At 32.8% G+C, this 26,821-nt stretch overlaps 1 protein-coding gene across 1 annotated transcript in view; it reads right to left on the reverse strand.

Moving 5' to 3' along the window:
* PDE3A (phosphodiesterase 3A) overlaps positions 1 to 26,821 on the reverse strand; it is a 341,273-nt gene that overhangs the window by 142,909 nt on the left and 171,543 nt on the right. The window contains exon 3 of the mRNA XM_021711286.1: positions 3,111 to 3,161. Within this exon, the coding sequence (XP_021566961.1) occupies positions 3,111 to 3,161 (51 nt within the window). The remainder of the gene's footprint in view (positions 1 to 3,110; positions 3,162 to 26,821) is intronic.

The following is a 26,821-nucleotide window of genomic DNA, read 5'->3' on the forward strand; positions in this document are numbered from 1 at the left end:
CAAGTTGCTGCGAAGTTTATAATTTTGTCCTTTATGGCTGCATAATATTCCATCATGTATATGCACCACATTTTTTTAATCCAATTCTCTTTCAATGGGCAACACGGTTGGTTCCATGTTTTTGCTATTGTGAATAATGCTGAAATAAACACATGTATGCAGGTATCTTTTTCATAGAGTGATTTGTGGTCCTCAGGTATATTCCCTGTAGGGGAATTGCGGGGGTCATATTGGAGGTTGATTTTTAGATCTTAGGAGCCATCTTTGAAGTCACAGCTGAGATATCACCACTTCTAAGAAGCCATTCCTAGGTCTCCCAGGGAGAAAGAAATACTCTCTTCCACCTAAAGCACATCACATTTTGTTTATTTATCGACCTGGAATTTCCAAAGAATAATTTTTTTGTTGTAGCTGTCATTGATTTTATTTTCTGGTATGTCTTTTTGCTTTTTACTTTGACGATTTTTACCTGAGTTGAGGAATCAAAGTGGGGCAAAGGTATATTATATATCTTTGCTTAAGGACAGGGATATGTTCTGAAAAATGTGAAGCTAGAGGATTTAGTCATTGTGGGAACATCATAGAGTGTATTTCCACATACCTAGATGGTATAGCCTACTCCACATCTAGCTTATATGGTATAACCTGTTGCTCCTAGGCTACAAACCAGTATAGCACTTTACTGTACTGAATACCATAGGCAATTGTAACACAATGACAAGTATGTGTGTATCTAAACATAATTACACATAGAAAGAGCACAATAAAAAATGGTATCATCATCTACCATCGTATATGTAGTCCATCACTGACGGATATGTCATTATGTACCACGCTGTATGTAGTGGTGCATCTGCCAGACTGCCTTATATGTGAATTATATATACAAGTATATTTACTCTAGTGCCAACCATAATTTGTGAGCTCTTGGAGAACAGTAACCTCGTCATTAAGTTCTTCTTCAAAGTTAGACCCACCACAGTCCTGTACACTTAGTAAACACTTAGAAACCAGTTATAAATTAAACTAGGAACTTGAGCAAGGCCTTGAAGTGTTAGCAAACTATTAAGAGATCTGTGTTCAAATGTAACCTGTCTAAAATTCTCTTTGAAAGACTTTAGACATATTTTCCAAGGAAATGATAGCAAGATAAGAAGGGATCAATGATCTAAGACATAAAAACAGTGTCTTCCCCCATCCCCCACCATGTGGAATTAGCATTAGATAGGAGGTTATTACTTAATGCTTAATTTATCAACTTGGAATTTCCAAAGAATAATGTTTTTATTGTAGCTGTCATTGCTTTTATTTTTTGGTGTGTCTTTTTGCTTTTTTACTTTGATGACTTGTACCTGAGTTGAGGAATCAAAGCGGAACAAAGGTATACTATATTTAGAATAGCTATTTCGCTAGTTGAGAGATCCAAGAAAGACCTTGATGTTTAGAATGGTAATTCATGCAAGCATGTTCTAATGCTTTTGCTTTTCGGAACTACCTCAGGCTTTCAAATATAATCACACTTTATTTATGAAAATATTTTATGTTGTATGTGGAATTCTGAAATTTTCTAGCTATGTGCAATATCTGGAATTTTAAGAGTTTCTTTTTTATGTTTAAAGTAATTGCAAACAATATTGTACTTTTATGAGACTTTTTTTCAATTTATATTAACAGAGTGACCAATCCAAACCCGAAGATAAATTGTACCATAGTAAGCCATAGGGAGTAAATACTATATATTTTAAATGATTATTTTTATATATATTGTACTGCATAACATTAAAAAGACAGGTCCTCAACAAGTTGCTTGGCATGTTTTGAACATCAAAATATCATTGGTGGCAATAATTAGAAACCATGGACTTTCTAACTTGTGCTCATCTTTACTTTTTTCTTGGTTTACTTTACATTAATTTTATCCCTTCCTTATCAACCTTTGCAACAAATTCTGATTTAAAATATTATAGATGTATAGAGAAGGAGAGTTGCCAAAGAGAAAGAAGAAAAGGGGGTGTGAACAAGGGGAGAAAGGCAAGGCATAGATTCTTTTGATTAATCCTAGTTTAATTGGATTTGCTTATATTATTTATGAGACAAAAATAATATCACAGTTATTAAAATCTCAACTAAAATAACTGATTTATTTGGGTTTTTTCAGTGGCCTAAATTAATTACAGTTATCCATATACACAAAATAGTAACATAAATACACATCAGCTTTATAACACACCTGGAAGAAGCTCACACTTCACAATGAACTTTCATTTATTGTATTACACATTCAACTCTCTTTAAAATCATATTTTTAGCATCAAATGAAAAATGTGAGCAGCAGAAGTAGAAATTTTCACCCAATTAGTTTTTATTTTGCATGTTTATACTCAGGTAAACATAGGGTGCCCTGAGATAAATTATTTTTATATTTCTTTGCAAAATACTCTTGGAGGAGAGATAATTCTCTTAGTGTAAACCTCAGTCTTTATTCTGTCAGGCAAAGTAATTATGGAAGCAAAACAAATCCACATTGTCTAATTAGGTCATTAAAAGGCATAAATGCGTCATGGAAGCTTTTCTCCTTGCCTAAGACATAAAGTAAGACAATGAAAACAGTCTGGTAATATAGAAAGGTTTAGAATTTGTTTCTTTTCAAAAATAATAAGCCCTTTCATCTTTCTATTTCCCTTAGATGAAGACAGTTAATTTAGAGACAAAAATCTTCTAATTAGTTCAGTGTTTACTCTGATTATATTTCAAAATATTTAACCAAAAACAGAAAAATAGAGAAAAACAGAAAATACATGAAAAAATTATCAAAGGAAATATATAAAATCAAGAGAGTAGGTTGCTGATCAAAATGTATACTGCAGGGACCAGATGAATATAAAATCTGTATTCATATAAACACAACCAATCTGGGATACCAGAAAGGCAGATATACAAGCATCTGCTTTGGGACTTAAAATCCGGACTTTAATTATAGCCAACCTAAATAGAAACAAATGGTATGGTTATTTTGCCTCTTCCACTCTCTACTTATTATTCCTTAAGTCATAGAAAACTTAAGGCTGAAAGTGTTAAGAAACAAAATACAAAAGGTGAAAAAAACTTACCTGTGATCCTCTTGGCCCTCGTTTGTGGTCCCATTCTGAATGCCCCATAAGCTGTAAAGATAATATTATAATTATTTAATATAAAATATGCCCCCAAATACACAAAATGTAGATTTCTAATAATAGAGACTTTAAAATATTATCAAGTTATTCCCACAGTTGTAATAGTCCTGAGCTACTTTACTTGCAAAGTAGGATATTTATGTTTTTAAAAAAAATTTAATAGGAAGAATATTAAGGGAATATAAGACATCAACTGAGAGGAATGAAACTCCATTCATTATCCAGTACACTTACTACTCATGAGTACCAAGAACAATTTACAGCTAATAAGCTAGCACACTATCAAGATGGACTATAAATATATTTATGTACATTATTAGCTTTTCGACATAACAGAGTCTTCCTTAGTAGATTTAATAACAAACAAAAAAATTGTTCACAATAGCAACAACAAAATATTTACCTTTGAACATTATCAAAAAATGTTTTATAACCACATACAGAAAATGGTAAAACTTTACTATTGAACATCAGTGCTACAGGTTAGGAAGACTGCCTTTAATAAAATTATCAAGTGTCCAGTTCTACTCAAACAAATAGACAGGTTTTACTCAATTTCAATCAAAAGCTAATAGTATTTTTTAATTTAAAAAGATCATAGGCTAAGCACGGTGGCTCACGTCTATAACCCCAGCACTTTGGGAAGCCAAGGTGAGAGGATTGCCTGAGCCCAGGAGTTCAAGAACAGCCTGGGCAATTTGGCGAGACTTCATCTCTACAATAAATCAAGAAAAATTAGCTGTGCATGGTGGCACGTGCCTGTAGTCCCAGTTACTTGGAAAACAGATGGAAGGATCGCCTGAGCTCAGCAGATTGAGGCTACGGTGGCTGTGACCGTGCCACTGCACTCCAGCCTGGGTGACAGAGTGAGACTCCGACTCAAAAAAACCCACATAAATTTCATCTCAAACAATAAACATATACAATCAATTATATCGAATGAGTAACTCCAGAGATCTAATGTACAGCATGAGGACTATAGTTAATGTATTATATACTGGAAATTTGCTGTAAGAGTAGATTTCAGTTATTCTTATCAAATACAAAAACTGAAAAGTATGAGAGACAATGGATGTTAATTTATGTGACTGTAGTAATTAATTCACTATGTATATGCATATCAAAATATCACAATTAAAAAAAAGAATCAGAAAATCCTACAAGGAATTAAAATACCCTGTTGGTTATTAAACTATATTATAAAACAATCCAAATTATGAGATCATCATTTAACACTCAAAATACCAATGAATAAGATAGAGTAAACAGTTTGAAATAAATACAGGCATATGTACCAACAAAATATGAAAAATAAAATATCAAATATCAATGAATATTTGATGAATTATTCAATAAATTAAAAACCACTGACATTTTGGGGGGAAAATGACAGCTTAACCTTATAACAAACACATATTAATTCTAAATTTTAAAGTTAAATTTTTTTAAAAGATAAAAGTATAAATAGGATAAAATTCAGGCAAGTATTTAGCCTATTCTAGAAAATAAAACGATTTAAAGAAATCTATATCTGCTTTTAAACATTTTGAAGAAATTACAACAGATGTCCATTTGATCCAAATAAAACTTTAGAATCCCTGGCACAAATATCATCACATTGGTAAAATATCTGTAGTAAATGGTAAGTAAAGAATAAATATCTTCAGTACATAAAAAGCTCTTACAATTTTGAAAGAAGCCCAACTGTAGTAAAAAATTGAGGAAAGAATAAGAACAATTACAGAAAAAATGTCAATAGTCCATAGATCTATGGAGAAACCTAAATTTTATTGAAAGCGAAAGAAATTCAGTTTAAACATTGACAAGATAGTAGTATTGTTGCCTGTTAAACAATGTTGAATATGTGATGAAGAGTTAGAGAGTAAAGTAAGCATACATATTGTTAGTATATAGCAAATATATATATATGCCCACATATAAATACATCATATAGACATATATATTTATGCATATATTAGATATACATAGAATTTAATGCATACCCAATGCTGTTAAAATATATGCCCACATATAAATACATCATATAGACATATATATTTATACATATATTAGATATACATAGAATTTAATGCATACCCAATGCTGTTAAAATATACTTTCAAACAGTAAATTAAGGTATAAAAATTCAGTAATTATAATGTGTTAATCAATGTATATCCATCAAAAGGAAAACTATCCAATAAATTATAGTATAGAAAAGAATATTATACAGTAATTAAAATTTGGCTTTCAAGGTCTTTATTAAAAAATTACACATGAAATTCTCATGGTATAGGAAGTGGAAAATATAGTAAAAAAAATTTTAAGCTACTCATTTTTTAATAAGACATAGTTAATCATTGCAAAACTTGGAATTATTGCAATGATTTAATTATAGTTTTACTAGCCCACAGTTTTGGGTACATTAGCCCAGATAATCTTCATATAAAATTAAATGCTTGCATAGTTGATATTTTTAATGCTCTACTTTTTAAAAATGTCTAGATCTTTTGCCTTTACATCTGCTAGAAAATATTAATATTAATTTAAAGTTGATTATAATAAGGTTCACATTAACTAATAAAATAAATAATATGATTTAGAAACATATATTAAGAACATTTTATTAGTTGTTTACTAGAACTATCAAAAACAATTCTTTACATATTTTAATCACCTGCCTTATCGAGGCCTTGGGAATTCCTTGCATTAAAAATAGAAAGACTAGATGCTTATTTTTGGAAACTTTAAAGAGACAATAAATCTGAGCAGTCGGCTGCTAGTGATTTATCAAAATCTTCTGACATATAAAAGGCTAACTTTTATGACAAGTATTCTTCCTACTAATGAGTTTAACAGGATCAGGATAAGTTAGTAAATTCAACCAGGCATGGGTATCATTGCAAGGAGAGCTAAATAAAAATTACAAACACAAATTGTAATCCATAGCATATTCATTTAAGAGAAAATATTTTCTGATAACAAATCAAGAGAGTAAGATTTTTGCAGAATCAGAACTAAAATAAGGAAAGCATGGAATTTACCATGTTTTACACAGTGATCATGAACCAGACACTAAAACAAGCAGAACGTTTTCATGATCATGAACCAGAGACTAAAACAAGCAGAATGTTTTCAATATCCTAGTTTTTAAAATCCATAGTGTGATAAACTGGCTTAATATTACAGATTGTTTAAACTGAGGCATTTGGCCACTGGTAAGTAGAACCTGTTAAAGCAGAACCACAGGGCTAAATGTTTTACACATTCTTACTCTCTTGACTTGTGATTATAACAAATAAAAACATGGTTATTTACAATAAATAGTAAAGAAGACAACTTGCACGTTGAAGTCATCTATGTTCAGAATTAAGTGCAAACTAATGTCACTATTACATCAATAAGAAATTCAAAATATTCTATCAAACAGAGTGGATTAGTGTCAAATTGCAGATGACCAAAGTAGTCATTTTACATTATTGTGGGATTAAGTAAAAAAACATTAATAGGTCATGAACAATAAGTAACAGAAGTAGAAACGGTAATTTTTTTCTTTTCGTAATTTAACTCACTTGGGCAGACTTTCAAGTTAAATGAATGGCAGCCTGCTACCTGAGCAATTCTGAGAAAAGAGTCAGAAAGTTTATTAAGATGATATGATATTCTTTCTGGAGTAAAAATGCTTATGATTTTAAGATTAGTTATGTAAAGTTGCTAGAAATAAAAAACAGAGGAAGGAAGAGACAGGGAGAAGGAGAGGGAATGAAGCAGGAATAGAGAAACAGAGAGAGAATAGAAAATGAATAAAAATATAGGCAATTCAAATATATTCTAGTTGGTAAGAGTACATGACTACTTAATTCTGGAAGAAAAAACATGTTTGTCTCTCACCGTCTATAAAAAATACCCTCTTGGCTACTTGACTATTTAATTATGATTACTCCTCTGGGTAATGACATTTTAATAAGCATTTTTACCAGGAGGTCTGGGGATATATGGGTCACCAAGGTTATTCCTGCAAATGGCAAACAAAATCTTTCTATCTGATGAAGGAATTCTCTTTAAAAAAAAAAATAGAAATTTCCTTCCTCTTTTTTCAGATCCCATTAACCAAGATAGGTAAAATGAAGACCCCTAAATGTATTTCTATCAAACAAAGTCCACTTCCTTGAAAAGAGACACAGACTATTAAATAAAAGCATTTTGAAAACCCTAACTTCTTTGACACTAAGTCATTTTGATCCTTATGGAATAAATTCTTCTCTCTTTCCTTTATTTTTAATAATAAATTTCTACATCACAGCCTTCAGCTAACAGTATGTTACACGGTACTTAGCTCCAAGGAAAACAAAACGGCTGCCAAATACAGAATTTAAAAAGTTCACAGAAGCAAAGTAGTCAGGATGGAAACAAAAAGGTTCTATCCAAGCAGAGATATTTTTAATAATAGCATGAGAAATGAAGATAGTTAAAGTATATTTCTGTAGATTAAACATTTTCCTTTAATTCTTATATGTTTTTCTCCTATTGTTTGTTTATATAAAAAGTAATGCCTTTTAAGGGGTTCTTGGGAGAAAAAAAAATTCACCATAACTGTTACCAAAGGGATAAAAGTTGCAAGAGAATCATGATGAAATAGGAAAGAAAAAATGATTCTTTGCATGTACTTTAAAGAGGTGAGAATTTTAGACATTAAAAAAATGATGGAAAGGAATAATCACTGCAGTTATCTTTGCATTGCTCTCAAGAAAGCCATTCTTTTTTATTCACTGAAAACTTCTAAAATGTATTTTGAAAACATATAACATACATATAAGAATTTATAACTTAGCATACAGCCCATTTTTTCTTTTATCATTTATTCACTAAGTACATATTTTTCATATGCCTCTTGTGTGCTAGGTACTGTTCTAGGCACAAACTGTACATCCTTAACAAAGCAAGATGCATCTCTGTCTACTGGCTCCTACATTCTAGTGAAGGAAAACAGAAGATAAAAACATTACCATAATATACCAGGTGATGATTAAACTATAAACAAGTTCAGAGTAGAATAAAAGGAAGAAGGAGGAGTTGGTAATGGTGGGTAGGGGCTGGAAGTAGAGCTAAGTCTATGCAAGCACAGGTGATGAGGGAAGTCATTTCTGAAAAAGTGACATTTAATCAAAGAACTATATAGAGAGCCACACACATACCTGAGGTTAGACAGAGGAAGCAGGATACAAAGATCCTGAGGCAGGAGCAGGAATGGTACATTCAAGGAGAAGCAAAGTATCCCTATGCTAAAATGTTAAAAGGGGGTTGGATCTTTGTGATCGTAGATATATGTTTGGCATTTATTCCCTTCCTTTAGTATAAAATTGGTCTGCAAATTAACCATTAGTTCCATTAATTAAAAATTACAAAAGAAAATTCTCTAGAAAAAGCACAAATGGACCAGGGATTCTTCTTTCCCCAAATATGTAATTCTATTCAATATAGCTAGAATTTATTCAGAATATATACCACGCTCCACAAAGGCACTATTGTATTAGTTACAGTATATACCACAGTTTTATTGTCCCTTACATATACACTTTGTTTTCTCAAGTCATAAAATGCATGAGAGTAGGGGCTGTCTTTTAATACATTTACAGTGATGGGCATAAAGTTTTTTTAATTTGATAAGCAAATTAAAAGCTCTTCTTTAACTTTGTCATGTTGCATTGGATTCTTTCCTTGGCACACTCTTTTCTTTAATGTCTTTACTACTTATATTTTCTCTCTCCAGAATTCCAGGTGAGAAGTTGAACCTGAACTGCTTGTTCCCCCTGCCCACAGGCTCTATGTGAGAGAAGTATCCTGACTTAAAAAGATCTCTGAGAGGGAGTTTGGTCCAGCTTGGCCCTTATCTTTTCTTTTTAGGGAGTTGCTTATTTTCTGGTCTTCCTTTCCTCGGCCTCTTCTTATCAATGGAGTAAGAATGTGAAGACTACATTACACTCTTCAGAAAAAGGACATTGCAAATATGCATTTGGTCTAGGTCAAAGGATCTAACAGAATCCCTGAGGCTCCTGCATATTGTTGCCCAACCCTGAAGGGTGTACACAAGGGTTTGAGATCTAGAAAGACAATACAGGTGGTGCTGAAAAATATTTACTCTCTTTTATCATTTAATTTACAAACTGGTATGTGACATGAGCCCTCTTTGGACACACAAGGAACACCTTGCAGTCATGTCTCAAATACGCCTGCCCTGATTACAGCTACTTCATCACATCTTCTCACTTGCCAAGTTAATCCCTACTCTACAAGGATTATCAAGTGATGTTGGTTTCATTGAAGATTTCATGGAGAAGACACAAGGACATTGTTACGTTATATAGAATACCGCAAAGAGCCATGAAAATATCCGTTAGGTATTTCCACACAGTATTTTTTGTTTTGTTGTGTTTTGTTTTTGGCAGTTACCACTTCTTGTCCTTTACTTTTGGGATGGGGCGAGAGAAGTGTGTCATTTTCAACATACTGGTCCAAGCCTTTCCTACCCCAGGATCTTTCCCAGGATCTAAATCTCTTATTGTTCCCAGAATAATTTAGCTTTTTCCCATACCCCGTATCTTAAATCTTCAGACAAATTAGCAGGGGGAAAAAATTATTTAGAACTGACCCTTCTTAGAAAGCGTTGAGAACCTGAAAATAGAGCACTAAATGACTGAAATTAACAGATACTTTTTCCTTTCACAGTTGGTGCTGACCATCCAAATTCATTCGACTTGGCAGATCCTAACTCAGCATTTCAACCTAGCAGCCAGTACACATTTTGTAATGAAAAGGTTTCAAACAGACAACAATTCAGATATTCTGGAGTTTGAAATCCCAGTCTATCTACTACAAGTTCTACATCTATTTCTAACAATGATTACATGATATTTCCACACACTGGTTTAGAATGTTTCCATAATTCTATTTCTGTCACTGTGATTACAATGACAATAATTACATTAAACCTATGTGCTGCCACTAATCTTACAAAGTTTCTGTTTCTGTTTTTTTAATACAACTTGTTTATCTTGATTTCTTATAATTTTTGTAACTTTTATTGCTAATTTGCATTTTTGGTATGACTAATAATAATGTAATCACACCAGTCTCGTGCTTAAACTGTTTCCTTGTAAGATATTTTGCGAAAACACTGCCATAAAGTAAAATAAGCTTATAAAATTCTGCATAACATAATTCCTCCTTGGATGTTCCCAGTACATGTTAGCAAGTCTTAAAGCAAAGGAACTTAGCTTAAAAATTTCTAGAAGTATTTGATCATAGAACCTTTTTGTTCAAGAGAGAATTACAATTTTCCATGGCACACAAACACATTTTGAGAAATAATCTTTACTGTTTTATGGATTTTTTCTTATGATGATTGTATCACCAAAAATTATATAGGCATACGATCCCTATTTTATGGTTATGGAAATAAGTTAAGATAGGTGAAGTAACAGCATTAGTAGTTAGTGGTTAACCATGGATTCAAACTTTGATCGGTTGATTGCAAATCATAAACTTTCTTATTTCTGTTATGCTTAGGAATTTATTGTCATTATTTATTTATAACAATAAATATAGAGTCCAAACTAAGTATCAGGTCCTTGGCACTAAAGTATATTGGTAAGAAAAAAGGAAATGTTTTGGCTTGTCTTCAAGGAACTCATGGCAGTGGTTAACATGCTGGATTTATTTTTCTAGAATCCCTTTTTCACTCTCTAAGCTTCACCTCCTTTAAAACAGTGAAATAAGAGCAAAATTTAATTTCTCTGAAAATCCTTTGTAAATACTATACATTAATCATATTATAAAATGCTGGCAATGGAATGACCTCAAAATGTATAGTAAATTATGTATCTGATGTTTAATTATATCAAATTGTCTATTAGCACATATCATTATTCATTTCTGCATTCATCCACTCACTCATTCATTCATGCATTCTTTCAGTATTGACTGAGTATACCTATCCAGGTCCATGTTCTATGTAAGCATAGCAAATATTGAAACTGCCAATCCAGAGGCAACACTGGATCTTGAAGCAGTAAAGCAGTAAGAAAGTACAGCATAGTGGTTATGCATGTGAGCTCTAGACCCCACATTGATTCAAACCCCACCTCTGATCTGATGTATGGTCTTACTAGACACATGATCTAGACAAGTTACTTAATGCCTTTGTGCCTCAGTTTCTGTGGCTCCAGAATTTAGATAATAATAGCAATTAACATGTGAGTTTACAAGTGTTAAATGAGTCATTACATAAAAAAGGCTTTGCGTAGTTCCTAGTGTATAGGAAGAACTCATTAAATGCGAGCTAACATTTTTATAACTGTTAGTAGCTATATTATATGATTTAGGTGTTACTGCATTCTGATTATTTGAGAAAAGTATAATTCAGATGATATATATGATTGCTTTCTATTAAACTAGAATGAGAAAACCCCATTCCTTGACCGTGCCAAAACACAATTTACAAAATTTTATCAAATTTGTAATTAAATGTTCTGTGTCATCACTCAGAGCAACATATAACATGTGCATAATGACTATGGAGTCTACTGAGTCTCCTGAACCAAATTCAGAATGATTTTCTGCATAACAGTTGGAAAATACAAATTTTAACACTAATGGCTGATGAAGAGAGGTCTTGAATAGTTTAATCTTCCTGGGGTATAAAGAATAACAAAAGGCTGAGAGGTCTAAATAACAAATGTTTGAAAAGATCAGCTAAGGAACAGAGGGTCTGTTCAATATAGAAAAGGCTTGCACCTTTGGGTATACTGTTTGTTAGTTGAAAGCACAGCAAAATTTCTAATTTATGTTATCATTAAAAAGTAAAATAAAAGTTTCATTATTTCTAGCTCTTTGCCTGTTATTTCCCTAAATACTTAGGTTCCATTTATACAGTGTCTCATGAAAGACAATTTCTAATGCAATTGATAATTGAGCCTAAAACAATATGCAAAACAAACCAAGCAAACAAACTCCAAAAATTCTGTGAAAATAGTACTAAAATAACCACAGTAAAGATGATTTTAAATTCTAAGCAGACAAAACAAAATGTAGTTTTCTTGTGAAATAGTTAAACAAGATATTATTATGGCATTAATTTACTAATTCTATGAACTTCACTTTGAAACTCAACCTTCTGAGTAGCATTACTATACAGAATGTGACTGTAAATTTGTATTTTACAGTTTGGATAAACTACCTCTTACATTATTTTTGTCAATTTGGATAACTGAGTAGGAAACGTAAAAATAAGATACAGGCTTCATTTATTATTTCTAGTTTTTCATCAGTTGTTCTAAGACTGGATCAGGCTAATATTTATCAGTTTTGCTATATATTTAGGATCCATTTACATAATGCCTAACTAAAGGACTAATTCAAAGCTATTCTCTTCTGCAAATTTTTAACACTCAACCAAACCCACCAGGGAAACTTCATGAGATTAATCTACAAAATGATCTTCTTTTTTTAGAAAAGAAATGAAAATCCTAGGGAAAATAATGAAATCTAGACATAGCCTCACTTGTGGCAAAAGCTTTAACTCAATGAAATTTATAATTTCTTGCAATTGGATAGATACTTTTTCTTTCTCCTTACCAAACATTCTGATATATTGCATTTGGTTAAATGGCATATAATTTCTTAGACTGTAATATTAACATTAATAATATGTACTGAAAAATGAAAAAATTACTTTGATCCCTAAATAGTTTACATTTATGGACCTATAATACACACATATACACACACATTTAAGTTTTGAAACTGTTACATATAGATACAAAACTAACGAAATTAGAGGAAAATTCTCTACTTAGATTTTCTTCTTTAGAAATGGTCTTTAAAGATAATAAATAAATTGCTTTTTCAAATGAATATTGACTGGGCATGGTGGCTCATACCTGTAATCACAGCACTTTGGGAGACCTAGGCGAAAGAATGGACTTCAAGACCAGTCTGGGCAACATGATGAGACACCATTCTTACAAAAAAATTATTAAAAATTAGGCAGGCCAGTGGTGCATTCTTGTTGTCCTAGCTACTTGGGAGGCTGAAGCAGGAGGATCACTTGAGTCCAGCAGTTTGAGGTTACACTGAGCTATGACTGTAACACTGGACTCCAGCCTGAGCAATATCCTGTTTCTAAAATACAAATAAAAACAAACCTGGGCTCGGTGGCTCAGCCTGTAATCCCGCGCCTTTGGGAGGCTGAGGTGAATGGATTGCCTGAGCCCGCGGGTTTGAGACCCGCCTGGGCAGCGAGACCTCATCTCTACAATAATTCAAAAATAAGCCAGGCGTGGTAGCGCATGCCTGTAATTCCAGCTACTCGGAAGGCTGAGGCGGAAGGATCGCCGGAGCCCGGCAGGTCGAGGCTGCAGTGGCCGGGAGCGGCCACTGCATTCCAGTCTAGGCCACAGAGTGAGACTCCAACTCAAAAAATAAATAAATAAATAAATAAATAAATAAATCTCAATAATTGATATGACTTAAAGCATTGAGGTCATTTTAAGTTATAAATGATTTAAAATGCTAAATTTATTTTATACAATTTTCTCTTAATGTGAAAGTGACATTTTTTCCAAAAATGCTTTTGCAAACTTCCTAGTCTTATTTCATTCAACACTTAGCCGCATTTTTCATCCGTGCCAAAATCCTTCAGTAAAAAGACAAAATTCCAAAGATTTTCCACACTACTGCTCCCTCCCTAATCAGCTTGACTTTGGAGGGTTGTTGAGAAGAGCATAGATTGACTAAATGGCAAAAAACGATATGTACCAGTCCCACTGTATGTCCCTTGGGCTTATTCTTTTTCCTCTGATGTTAGTTATTGCCAAAATTACTTCAGTTCCACTTTCAATTAGTAGATTTTAAAGACGTGTAGTTTGTCTTCAGCTTTTTTTCTTCAGCTTCTTAAATGCTGCTGCAAACAAAATATTATAAGACCTGAAGATATCCTTTTAAACCAAGTTTCAGGTGAAGTGCATCTGCCCTCAAATTTAACATTGCTCTTTAATTCGTCACAGCTCCAAGACCCATTTGATATGTTGAAAGTAATTGTATGGGTTTGTGTTTGTTTATTTGTTTGTTTTCACAATAAAGTCAATAATCTTTTTCAGGAAAAAGAACAAGTTTTCTCAGAAATTTATTCCTTTTTTGGGATATATTGTACGAATTGCTACTCGACAAAAAACTTGGAATACAAGATTATGTGGCAAGGAAAAGAAAAGAAATGGGGGGGGGAGTAGAGTAAGATCTAAAACCGTATTTAATTAACTGAAGTGGATAGAATTGCAGGTGCAGAAAGGATTCCCAGGCACTTCTGTGCCTGTTCTTATCACAGTTATAAGAATGAGAGACTTATTCACTGTTTTCTTTTCAAGCAACTACCATGTACTAACCCTTGATTAAAGACAAAATATTAAAAAGAGGAAAAAACTAAAAGTGAGTATAAAAAGAAGACACAAGGAAATAGTAAAATACAACTTAACAATAGCTATTACACATCATTCTGAATTGTACAAAAGAAAGCTTTTATTATGCTGAATACCACTGATCTTGCAAATTTTAATCAATAATATATAATGGATAGGATTCTTGGCTTATCTTATTATATATCTAAATTGAAAACTCTGAATTATTTTCAGAGGGGTATATCTTAAAGGAAGTAAATGGTTAAAAAAATCAATTAAACATATTGGGTCTTTTTTTCCAAACAGAATTTGGAGTATTAAATGTTTCATCACATGTTTCACCATCAACTATATTACAAAACTGTGGGGGAGGGTAAAGCATGACAAAATACTTGTATACGGTTGTCATGTCATAGCCAAAATTTTAAAATGAAATAGCTAAGGAAAACTTTTCAGTTTCTCATCTTTGTGGAGGAATTTAAAATTTAGGATTGTGAAATTCAAAAATAATCAGAAAGTCACAATTGAAAATTGAAAGTTATTGTCACTTTACAGACATTCTAATGCAGAAGTGATTTTCTTTTTAGCCTAGATTTATACTTTTCTGGAAGTTGTCATGAAGAAATGACTATTTTTATGCTGTTTTGGTTGCTGGGTATATCCCCAAACCCGAGATAACAAGTTCAGAAGATGGTAGATTCAATCTTTCAGAATCAAAAAATCATGCAACATATAGTTGCAACTTTAAAAATACAGCCAAACTGGACTTCCCACCTTGAGTTTGTAATAATTTTCCTCTCTCAAGCTATCATTATTCTAACTAAATTTATTTTTTCAAGTCCCATATATTCAGAGTTCATTGGAACCATAAACTAGACCTCTTATGATAATCCAGTTCATAATTTAATACACAAAGACAATTTTGACTTAGAAAGAGAAAAATAATCAGAGGCTTAGAGAAAGTGTGTTATATATTCAATTCATAAGTCATGACTAGACAATGTGATAAAAATTGAATCTAATAGATTAAATTGGCAGGTATATTATTTCTAGCCACTCTCTTCTTGCTGATTTAACAATCTACTCCTGTTATATGTTATTGTACATAACACAGGTTATACCATTGCACAGTGGTTAGGGGTAAACTCTGGAGCCAAATTTCTTGTAATTGAGTCCCAATTTCACTCTTACCAGTTACATGATCTGGAAAAGTTATTCTACAATTTCTAAGTTCAGTTTCTTCATTTTCAAAATGGAAACAATAATTACTTCACATAATTTTTATGATGCTCAGATGAGATAATCAATATGACACCATTCATCAGTTTCTCATTTATTTTATAATTAAATTTGATCTCACCGTTACAACTACAAAGTTTGGAGACTGTTCACCCTGCCTGGAATACATTTTTATATTTCTTAGCATTACTGGTTCATTCTTATTTTTCAAGTTCATTTCAAATAACACATCCTCGGAGACACTTTCTGCAACTGATTAATCATCCATTCATCAAACACCAACGAATATATACTGAGCAACTAGCCAGCACCAGCCTTAGTACCAGGTGCTGGATTTAAGGAGTAAACAAAAAAAGATCAGTCTTACCTTCATCTTTCCCTATTACTCTTCAACATACACCATGTCTATTTCCTTCACTTACTGTAAACTGAAATAATCTTGTCTAATTATTTCATTACAGCTTTGGCATCCCCCAGATGACAATCTGAAATCCAAAATGCTCCAATATGTTAAACTTTTGAGCACCAACATGATGCCACAGATTGCCCATATGAGTGGCTGAGATAATGACATCTTTGCATTTTGTTCATTCAATGTACATAACTTTTTTCATGCTGATAATTTTTTAAAACATTGTATAAAATTGCCTTCAGGCTATACATATAAGGTGTATATGAAACATAAATGCATTTCATGTTTAGACTTGGGTCTTATTTTCAAGATATCTCTTTATGTCCATGCAACTATTCTAAAATTAGGAAAAGTCTGATCCCAAGTATTTTGGATGAAAGATACTCAGTCTTTACTTGCTTTTGTCTGTCTCCTATTCTGGAAAGTGAGTTTCAGGACAGCAGAAACCTTTTGGGTCTTATTTTCTATGTGCCTTATGACTGGCACCAGGTAAGGAACTCAATAAGTATTCATTTAAAGAATGGCTGATTGGTTTTAGGCCAGGGAAATATTTAATAAAGGAAGTCAACTAGTTAGGAATTTAAATAAGGCGTTAATTTAAAACTTATATTGTTGGAAAAATACTTCTTTGTCCTCAATTGCATCTTATCTAGAGTTGTTTTGCTATAAATAAAGCAACTTGTGAAACGTATACGTTTGTAAAATTACAATACCATACCTTTTGTTTTAGTTTTAAAATCTGGCAACACCTCTTGATGGAAATATAGATGGTCTGAAGTGCTGAAAGATCAGGGATGAAATAATAGTATACAAGTAGTAAAAAAGCTTTGCACCTTCACTCTAACTCAGAATGTTCTACCTATGCTTGCATTACATGACAAAGACTGCCAGTTGCTTACACTGTTCACATCTTTTTCTGTATTCACAGAACTCCAATTCCACAGAAATGGCAGTGGGCCCAGCTAGGAAGCCACATCACCCAACCTCGACTTCCTTACAGACCAGGGGTCATAGGACACACTCCTGACCAATGAGATACAGACAGAAGTCACTGTGTGAGGTTTCCAAGAGAACTCTTAAAAAGAAGAAAAACTCAGCTAGCTTTTCTCTTTTGCCTTTCTGTCTTTCCATTTTTCATGCCTGGAAGTGGTATAGGATTCTGCAGTTGAAGCAATAATCATCTGACACAAAGTGACCAAGAGGGAAAGATAATTTCTTCGGCCCCAACATCCTGAAGCCATGAAAACATCATCATTGAGTTCTATTTGAGCAGACATATACAAGCGCGTGCGCTCACACACACACACACACACACACACACACACACACACACACACACTTTCTTATTGAAGAGTATCAATAAGGGCAGCCAGCAAATACACGTTGGAAAAGACCCTGAAAATGGAAAAGAAACAGACATACACATTAGCCAACTTTGGATTCACTCCAAAAGCACAAGTATAAAATCCTATCTATCCACCCAATTGGTACATAGAGGAGCAATTTATGTTATCAGTTTGATTCTCCATATGTATTGAGAATACATATATCAAATTCAATCTCATGATTTAAAGAAACATGGGAGGAATAATTTGTGGGTGTCTCAGTCTCTTTTGTTACCATGTGTCTGGATATAGACTAAGAAAAAGGCTATCACTATTTAAAAGAAATGCACATAGTACTACAAACCAGGTAAAACAAGTTTGGAGAATAGATTTTTTTTTAAATTTTGAATTATGTATTACAAAGCCTGGTTTTAATAGTTGTTTTAGGAAAAATAAATAAAACATATATTTGGAAATGTTGGGCTAAACAGATGTTATTTTTAATGTAGAACATCATATGTCCTTTAATCTTGTGACTTCATAACAAGAAACAAAGAAAATAACATCTCTCAATCATCTTAGAAGCTGAATTCATTTCCCATGGATCATCCTATGTACCATAAAGCACAGACTGGAAAACAATGAAATTAAGAATTTTGTTATTCAAAGCTTTATAGCTCTTACTAAAACTAAGAATTTCAGAAAATACAATAATTAATAAGAGATGAATTGTGAAAATGAATAATCTTAAAATCTAGCCTTTAAAATAATTTGTCTGTTTTTTAAAAAATAAATACACATAACAATGTCATTAAGAAAATGAAAAGACAGCCCAGGGAAGGGGTCAAAATACTTGCAAATCCTAAATCTGATAAGATACTTGTATCCTAAATACTTGTATATAAAATACAGAACAATTACACTTAAATAATAGAAAGAAATAATTTTAAAATGGGCACAGAATTGAATAAATATTCCTCCAAAGAAGATATACAAATGGCCAACAAGTACATGAAAAGATGCTCAACATAATTAGCTACTGGGGAAATGCAAATCAAGACCACAATGAGATAATATCGCATACCCACTAGGATGACTATAGTAATATTTTATAAAACACATACACACAGAAAATAACAAGTATTGTTGAAAATGTGGAAAAATGGGAACTTTTATGCTGTGTTAGTAGAAAGGCAAAGGTACAGACACTTTGGAAAACCATTTGACAGTTTTTCAAAACTTTAAGCACAGCATTGCCAAATGATCCAGCAATTTCACTCCTGGGTATATACTCAAGAGAAATGAAAACACAGAAACTTGAACATGAATGTCCACAGCAACATTATTCATAATTGCCAGAAACTGCAAACTCAAATGTCCATTAACTAATCAATGGATAAACAAAATATGGTATATCCATACAATGGAATGTTATTTGGCAATAAAAAGGAATGAAATAGTACTAATACATGCTACCACATGGACAAATCTTCAAAATATCATGCTAAGTGAAAAAGGTCAATCACAAAAGACCACAAATAGTTTAAGCCTCTTTATAAGAAAAATCCAGAATAGGTAATCTATAGAGACAGAAAATAGATTAGTAGTTGATTGGGACTGACGGTGGGAGGGAGGCAAGTGGGAATGAGAAGTGATTATTAATGGTATAACTGTTTTTTCAGGGGTGATGAAAATGGCAGTGATGGTTGCATAACTGTGAGTATACTAAAAACTACTTGGTATAATTTAAGTTACATAACATACTTAATTTATATAACATATGAATCATATTTTAATAAACACATCTCACACTACATAAGTCCCTTAAGGAAAAACTTATAAACATTAGACAAACCATTTAAATTTGGAAAGCAACATTGAAAATATTGTGAAACAGGGAATTATAATGAACTTCTTTATGGTTGAGATATTTTAGTTGTATTAAACAGTACATATAAGCATGACTTGTTTCTAACAGAAGTGATAAGGATGTACATGGTGATCATTATTGCCAAAAGTAGCTACTCTGGAATGATGTAGGACTCTTTTATTTATACTAATTCTACCTGCAGACTCTGAACAAAAGGGAGATTTTATAAATACGTACATGGTTTGCAGTTCTAAATTGGCTCCAGGAGTAATTCTACACTTAGGAGATCTGATATCTAACATTTTTGTATTTGTTATTTAACTGTGGTTCATGCAGTAGCTTTCATTTTTCTTTTCTCTGTGATCAAAGCCCCTCTCAAAACATTTGAATGTCAATTTCAGCATTAATGTGGCTACTGAAAACTTATTTTAGTAATCTTTTAATAATTCTTCAAATATTTAATGTCTTGACCGACATATTTCATATATAGTAGCAATAATAACCATATAATCTAATATTATATGTCAAGAGATGTTGCTTGCTGCCTATCCAATGAAGACAGGTTTCTGACCATCTCACCTTAATAGGGAAGAGAGATACAGTTATTAAAATAAAATGCAAGCACATAAAACATTTTATTGTCCTATCAGTGGTTGAGTTTTTACTGTGTGCCAGGAATGCACTAAAGATTTTTTATGCTTTATTTTTAAAATCTTCAAAATAACCCTCTGGAGCAAAATCATCCTTCTTTCATAAATAATGGAATTGTGACATACAGAGAATTCTTTAATATCCTCCAAAGGTCCCACAGACAATGGGAACAGCACATAAGGTCTGCCTTTAAAACATTAGCTCTTACTCTATATTTTATCACTCTACATATCATTAGATAGGCACTATTAAATCACAATGGAAACAGTGAATTCTTCCCCAAAAAGTAGGGGCATCAGTGAATACTGAGCTATAGAATGTGATGTTTGAGTTGGGTTTTAATGTATAGGAGACTACTAGAGGTGGAGGAGGAATTCTAATTAGGTTGAGGTCAAGATAGATAGAACCTTGTACATGAAGTACAAGAGTACAGAATATGCTTTAAAGGCAAGAGAAGGCATTAGATGCTTCAAAGTAAGAATCATATGAACATATCTATGTTTCAGAAAGACAAGTCTATCAACATATGGAAACTTATTTGTATAATGCGAGATCTTGTGGGAAGAAAACTGATGGCAAGGTCACTTAGAAGACCCCTGCTAAAAGTGGAATTAAAATTAACCTTTTTTATTAAAGTTCATATTCACTTACTTTCTATTCCAACAAGGAAAGACTTAGTCAACTAAAGACATAATGAATTGGGATACAAGCATCTCACCCTTTCACATTCAATGATTAATGCCATAAAATATTCATGATCTCATCCATGTTTTTTGCGTGATGTTGCAGCTGTGTTAACAGGTATTATTAACAAAAAAAAAAAAAAAAGAAATCAAAACATAATAGAGAAGCCAGCAAAAGGAGATAGAAGGTCGACATTTCAAAGGGGAAAAAATATTATTCGTTTATTCCTTTAAATAGGTAATTTTAAATCTCAGTTGCACCTGAACCCCCTATGGGAGGCAGAAAATGTGTCCAAAGGTCTATAGTGGTTGCCAAGCACTGATATTTCCATTTCTTTAATTACACAGATTAATGTGAGGGCTTGTCTCACTCAGGACATTGCACTTAAAGTGAACATGGATGGAGAAGATAAAAATATCAATCTCATGGCAATCATCCTTCCAAGAGGATCAATATAAATGCTTTGCCACTGGGGCCACTATTATCCATTAGAGGTAGCTCATGCCCACTCACTGAAAGGAGAGGACCAAATAAAAGAGGAGTTGACCAAACAAAGGAACAAAGGCCTTCAGAAAGCCAGGGATACACATGCTTTGATGAGGAGACCCATATTACATATATATCATTCACTAATTCAGTAGTCATTGAGCACTTACTACCTGCCAGACATAGGCTAGGTGAGAGAGATGAAAGCACATGAGATTCCATATAGAAGGAGCTCTCATTCTCTAGAAGGAAACAAAACATGTAAATAAAGAATTAAAATATAATATTATAAACCTTAAAATATTTGTTCCTTAGTTATAGGAAAGACTGCATAAACCATTTGATGTGTGGTTTGAAGGCTAAAGAAGATTTATCAGAAAGAAATGGAGAGGGTTGGGAGGGTGGTGGGAGGATCATGCCAGGTGAAGAAAACACCATTGGCAAATGCTCAGAATGTGAAAATACACGAATAATTTGCTCCGAAAAAGACTACAAGTTCACTGAAGAACTGTACTTAGGATGTACTAAAAACAGGGGTAGAAAATTCTGAATGTATGAAGGTCCTAATATGTCAAGCTAGGAACTTAAAAATTTGGAGGTTAAGGCAGTCACTGTTTTGTTCAGATTTGTATTTTAGAAGAAAGACACAGTCTAAGAAATCTATGGGGTCTGATGAAAGTGGGAGCCTACGAACAGAAAGACCTGTTTTGAAACAGTTCTATAATCCAGGCAAGAGAGCAAGAGATAAGGAGGACCTGTGTAAGGCAGCGACAACAGGAATAGAAGAGATGGGAGAGACTGGGAGACATTCCTGGAATGGAATTTTATTTACTTAAAGAAGATGAATAAGGGCAGTCTCAGAAAGAGGAAAATATTACTCATAATTTGTGTACTTTTCATACAGCACTATAAATATCTATCTAAAAACACGCAAACTCCTTGACGGCAGTTTTCGCTTCCATTCACTTTGCCTGGCACGATGTCTGGCACCCAGTAGGTACTTCAGAACTAATAAATTAGTTAAATCAGCTATTACAGAAACACCAAAATGTCAAGTGGGACAGCTTGAGTTCTGATATATTGTTAATATCATAGTTGTACTATGTTTAGAAGTTTTCTCAATATAGCACAAGACCCTTAATATTCTGATTGAGTTAAGTTTCCATTTAAAAAATACACAAAAAACCTGACATAAATGTGCCTGCTCAACCCAAATGTTTGTTTCTCATGTCAGTATCGCTGATATATTCACATTGAATGCTAGTCATTTGCCTGTCAGGTTTAACCACATCAGTGCTGTCAGTCTTCATTTGTAAACTTAATAAACCAGAGACCTTCTCTGACTCTTTTTATACATAAAACAGCCCTGGTAAGCTCCTAATAAATACTGATGATTATGGGGATTTTAAATAATTTCAAAAACAAATTACAAAATAATTTCAAATATCTATCTAGTGTAGCCACAAATTATTCCATGTTAAATAAGAATGTGACAAATGTCTAATACGTAAATCTTTATAACATAGATTCTTGTCTAGTACTACTTTTACTTATGGTTCTTTATATAACTTTTTGTAATTACTTTCTATCTGGAGAATATACTAGTACATGAACATCAACTTATTAAAAATAAAGTTTCTTAAAGCTTACAATATATTTGTTTCATATTTTGCTGTTTGCCACTTCTCTCCCTTAGGGCATGGGTTGAAACTTAACAGTATACATCTATCTATTTACCAACCACAGAAAACAGATTTATTAGACTTGCATGAGTGACATAAGATACATTCTTATTTCAAAGTTTCTAAAGTAAAAATAAAATCCTAAGAGATGAAATAAACAATTTAAAAATCACTCCAGATTTTCAATGTAAAACAAATCTTCTGATAATAGTCTTTCAGAGTACGCAATTAACTTCTTAGGTATCTTAGAAAGTACTAGCTTGATCAAAATAGTAGTATTGTATATGTATTTATTTTATTATTATTTTTTAAGTAGAAACAGAGTCTCACTATGTTGCCCAGGCCAGTGTTGAACCCCTGGCTTCTAGCAACCCTTCCACCTTGACCTCCCAAAGTAATGAGATTACAGGCATGAGCCACCATGCCTAGCCAATATCATTATTTAATAATTGTCTAGTCTCTTAATTAACACTGTAACTCTTTAGTGAAGCTATATTCCCCCAAATTCGAAGAATTAGTTACAGTACATTTTTTTCCCCCAACAAAATACATTTGACATTAAGGTTTAAGTCTCTGTTCTCCTATGTAAGCAAACTTCAGAAATTCATTTTACTCCTCTGAGCTTCTGCTTCTAAGAACTATGGAAGCACTACCAGTTCATGGAACTAGCAGGGTCTTTATGATAGAGCAAATGAAAGAACAAAAGGAAAAGTGCTTTCTTATCTAACATAAAGATTGTGTGTAGAAGAAATCTACTTACATTGTGAAACAATTTTTAAAACTTTGACTATACATTTTATAAATTTGAGGTCAGGCATAAGAAATACAGAATTATCTTTAAGATTATTCCTCTTCACAGAAAATAAACATTATTTTGTCCAATAGGGATGGAATAAAAGGGATCGCAGCTCATAATGTGTTCTACTCTATCCTACAAGAACAAATATGGGAAAGATGTCTACCTAGATGCAGGATTTTTGTTGTTGCTGTTTGTTTGTTTGTTTGTTTTAACACAAGGGTAACTGCTTTTGCTGCGGTTAGTAGAACAAATAATGGAGCATTTTTTTAAAGATATCAAAATAAATAGAAGCTGGTCTTATAGGATGGAACTAAGAGGAAAGTTGTGTAGGTATCAGAAATATATTCTATTAAGGAGAACACTGTTAGCCTCTGAAAGCTTCAAGCAGCCTAGTTTTGGATGACATTTCAAAGGTGCAGACCTCTGGATTAACATAAGGAAGAGTGCTTGTCTTGGCTGAAATCTGAACCAGACAATAACAAATCTCTTCATTCTCAGAATCCAAGTTTGAACTTACTATAAGGTTTTAATTAAACACAGTCAGACCTATATTGCATGGAGGTATTTAAAACATGGTTAATTTTTACAAAATGAATGCAGCATTATTCCAATTAATGTAACACAGCTCAAAAGGCCTGGGGCAGGACTTGATTGATCCTTGTTCCATTTTGTTAATTTGTTGAGTTTAGTGAGGCATACACATTTCTCTTTTTAATTTACTAATTAATTTTAACTTGAAAAGGGGGAAATATTATTAAGCACGATTCTTCCATAGTGCCAATTCTATAGCTCCAGCTCCTTGGGAGGCTGAGATAGAGGGTCAGCCTAGGAGTTTGAGTTCAGCCTGGGCAATACAGTGAGACCTCATCTCTTTTTTTAAATGTATCAAATAGTCATTAATATGTATATGCAGACCCATAGTAAATCCTGAAAAAATTATATTTGAATCTGTTATTTGGTACTCATATTAGATTTATCTCATGAAATGTATACTCTGAGTGTTATTCCTACTATCTGGAGAAAGGTATGCTCATGAGATGTAGTAACCTGGTTAAGTTTAGTGGACTCTAATTCCTTGACTACCATGAACTACAGCAGAGTTTATAAGGTATAGTTTGAGGTGTTTATATTAAGCAAAGAAAGATGTAAAAATTATAGTGTCCTCTAGATTTCATTAATCAACTGTGAGAAGTCAAAAGAATGAAAATTTTTATCTCCCCCATTTTGAGTATTGTTTTTAATAAATGAAGTCTATGCCAGTAATTATTAGATTTCAGGAACTTGTTATAAATGAAACAATTCTTGTACAAAGATAACTAAAAACAAAAAAAGGGACAATACTAGAATGCTAATGTAATTTGTGGAATATGATGAATTTATCTTTACTCAAAAAGAAATGAAAAAGTATAATTTCTAGAGGCAGGCATTGAGCACTGAACTAGGAATCAAACTGAGTTCCAGACTTGACTACCTTGCTAGTTAATTCTCCAGGAGACCATGGCCATTAATATCTATACTGTATTAGTGTGCTAGGGCAGCCTTAATAAAGTACAACACATTGAGTAGCTTAGAACAACAGTAATTTATTATCTCATAGTTCTAGAGGGTGGAAGTCTGAAATTAAAGTGTCAACAGGACCATGTTTTCTCAAACCTGTAAGAGAAGAATTCTTCCTTGCTTCTCCCTAGCTTCTTGGGTTCCTTGGCTTATAAATGCCTCATTCAAATTCTCTGTCTTCAGATGGTCATCTTAACTCAGTATGTGTCTGTGTCCAAATTTCCTAAGGCCCATTCCAATGACATCAGTCTAACTTGATTACCTCTCTAAAGACCCTATTTCCAAATTGAGGTCACATTTTGAGGCAGAATATCAACATTCTTTTGGGGGGAATAAAATTCAACTCATCATATGGATTTTAGCTTTCTCAACTGTAAAATAGGGAAGCTAGACTAAAGGAGCTCCTAAGTCAACTATGGAGCAATTTTCACTTTCTCAAAATTAAATATATACTTGATAAGTGGTATTGATAGCACTTACTGAATAAAAGCTGTTGATAAGAGTTGTACTGCCTTCTGCACTTTCTAGAAAAGCCTGATTGGAAAAGTCGTGTATAGTGATCAACCATATAATTCTTCTGGCAGATATAATTTGGAGATTTTTGACTCCTGAATTAGTTGTGCTCCAAGACCTGTCTAGCCATGACTTTTAAGATTCTAGAACATATTTAAGACTTGCATTCTTATTATATAGATAAAAGCAACAAAATAAAACAAGCATACCTGTCCTGTCTAAGAATTTTTCACATGAAAGTCTAAAATCCAGGAAAACAGTTCCTCATAATTCAGAGTACAGCAAATATTCTTATTAACACTTTTCCTGATGCTCTTCATTTTCTCAAAACTAGAATCTATTCCCTGTTAACATTATGTCTTTTCCATAAATATGCACTCCTCAGTATATTCATATATATTCACTTTTGGAAATCATAGTACTTATAAAAAATGTCAGTGAGCAGCTATTTGCCATGTGCTACAATCCCAGCTCAGTCTGCTTCCACCATGGTGCACACTCTAGAAAGCTCATGTACTGGTCTATGCCTCAGTTGTCTCAGTAGTTAAGTGAAGATGTTAATAAAAATCCCATCAAATATGGTCAATGAGTATACTTTATTTAACAATAATTCATTACTAACTTATAACAGATGTAACAAAGACTAGTAAGACAATGGCCACATCAAAAATTTTTAACATTATAAACATCATCTAGGTTACAAAGAATCCACACTAAAAGGAGACAGATAATCTCTGTAGAAGTAGAAGCTTTTATTCATTTACCTTGGCGAGCCACTAGGTTTAACTTATCTGTTCTTCCTGTGCCTCTGATTCAAAGTGTCATTATCCCTCCGGAGGAAACTACTCAACTGCCACCATGAGAACATTTCACAATATATTATTCAACACCAGTGAGCGTGTGAAGATCACAAAACATAGCCATGTTCTTCATAATGCTAGATTTGATAAAGGGAATTAAATGAAAGCAGGGCTGCATTG

Source organism: Carlito syrichta, unplaced genomic scaffold, assembly GCF_000164805.1.
Source record: "Carlito syrichta isolate Samal-C Ts95f unplaced genomic scaffold, Tarsius_syrichta-2.0.1 Scaffold302012, whole genome shotgun sequence".
Lineage (NCBI taxonomy): Eukaryota > Metazoa > Chordata > Mammalia > Primates > Tarsiidae > Carlito > Carlito syrichta.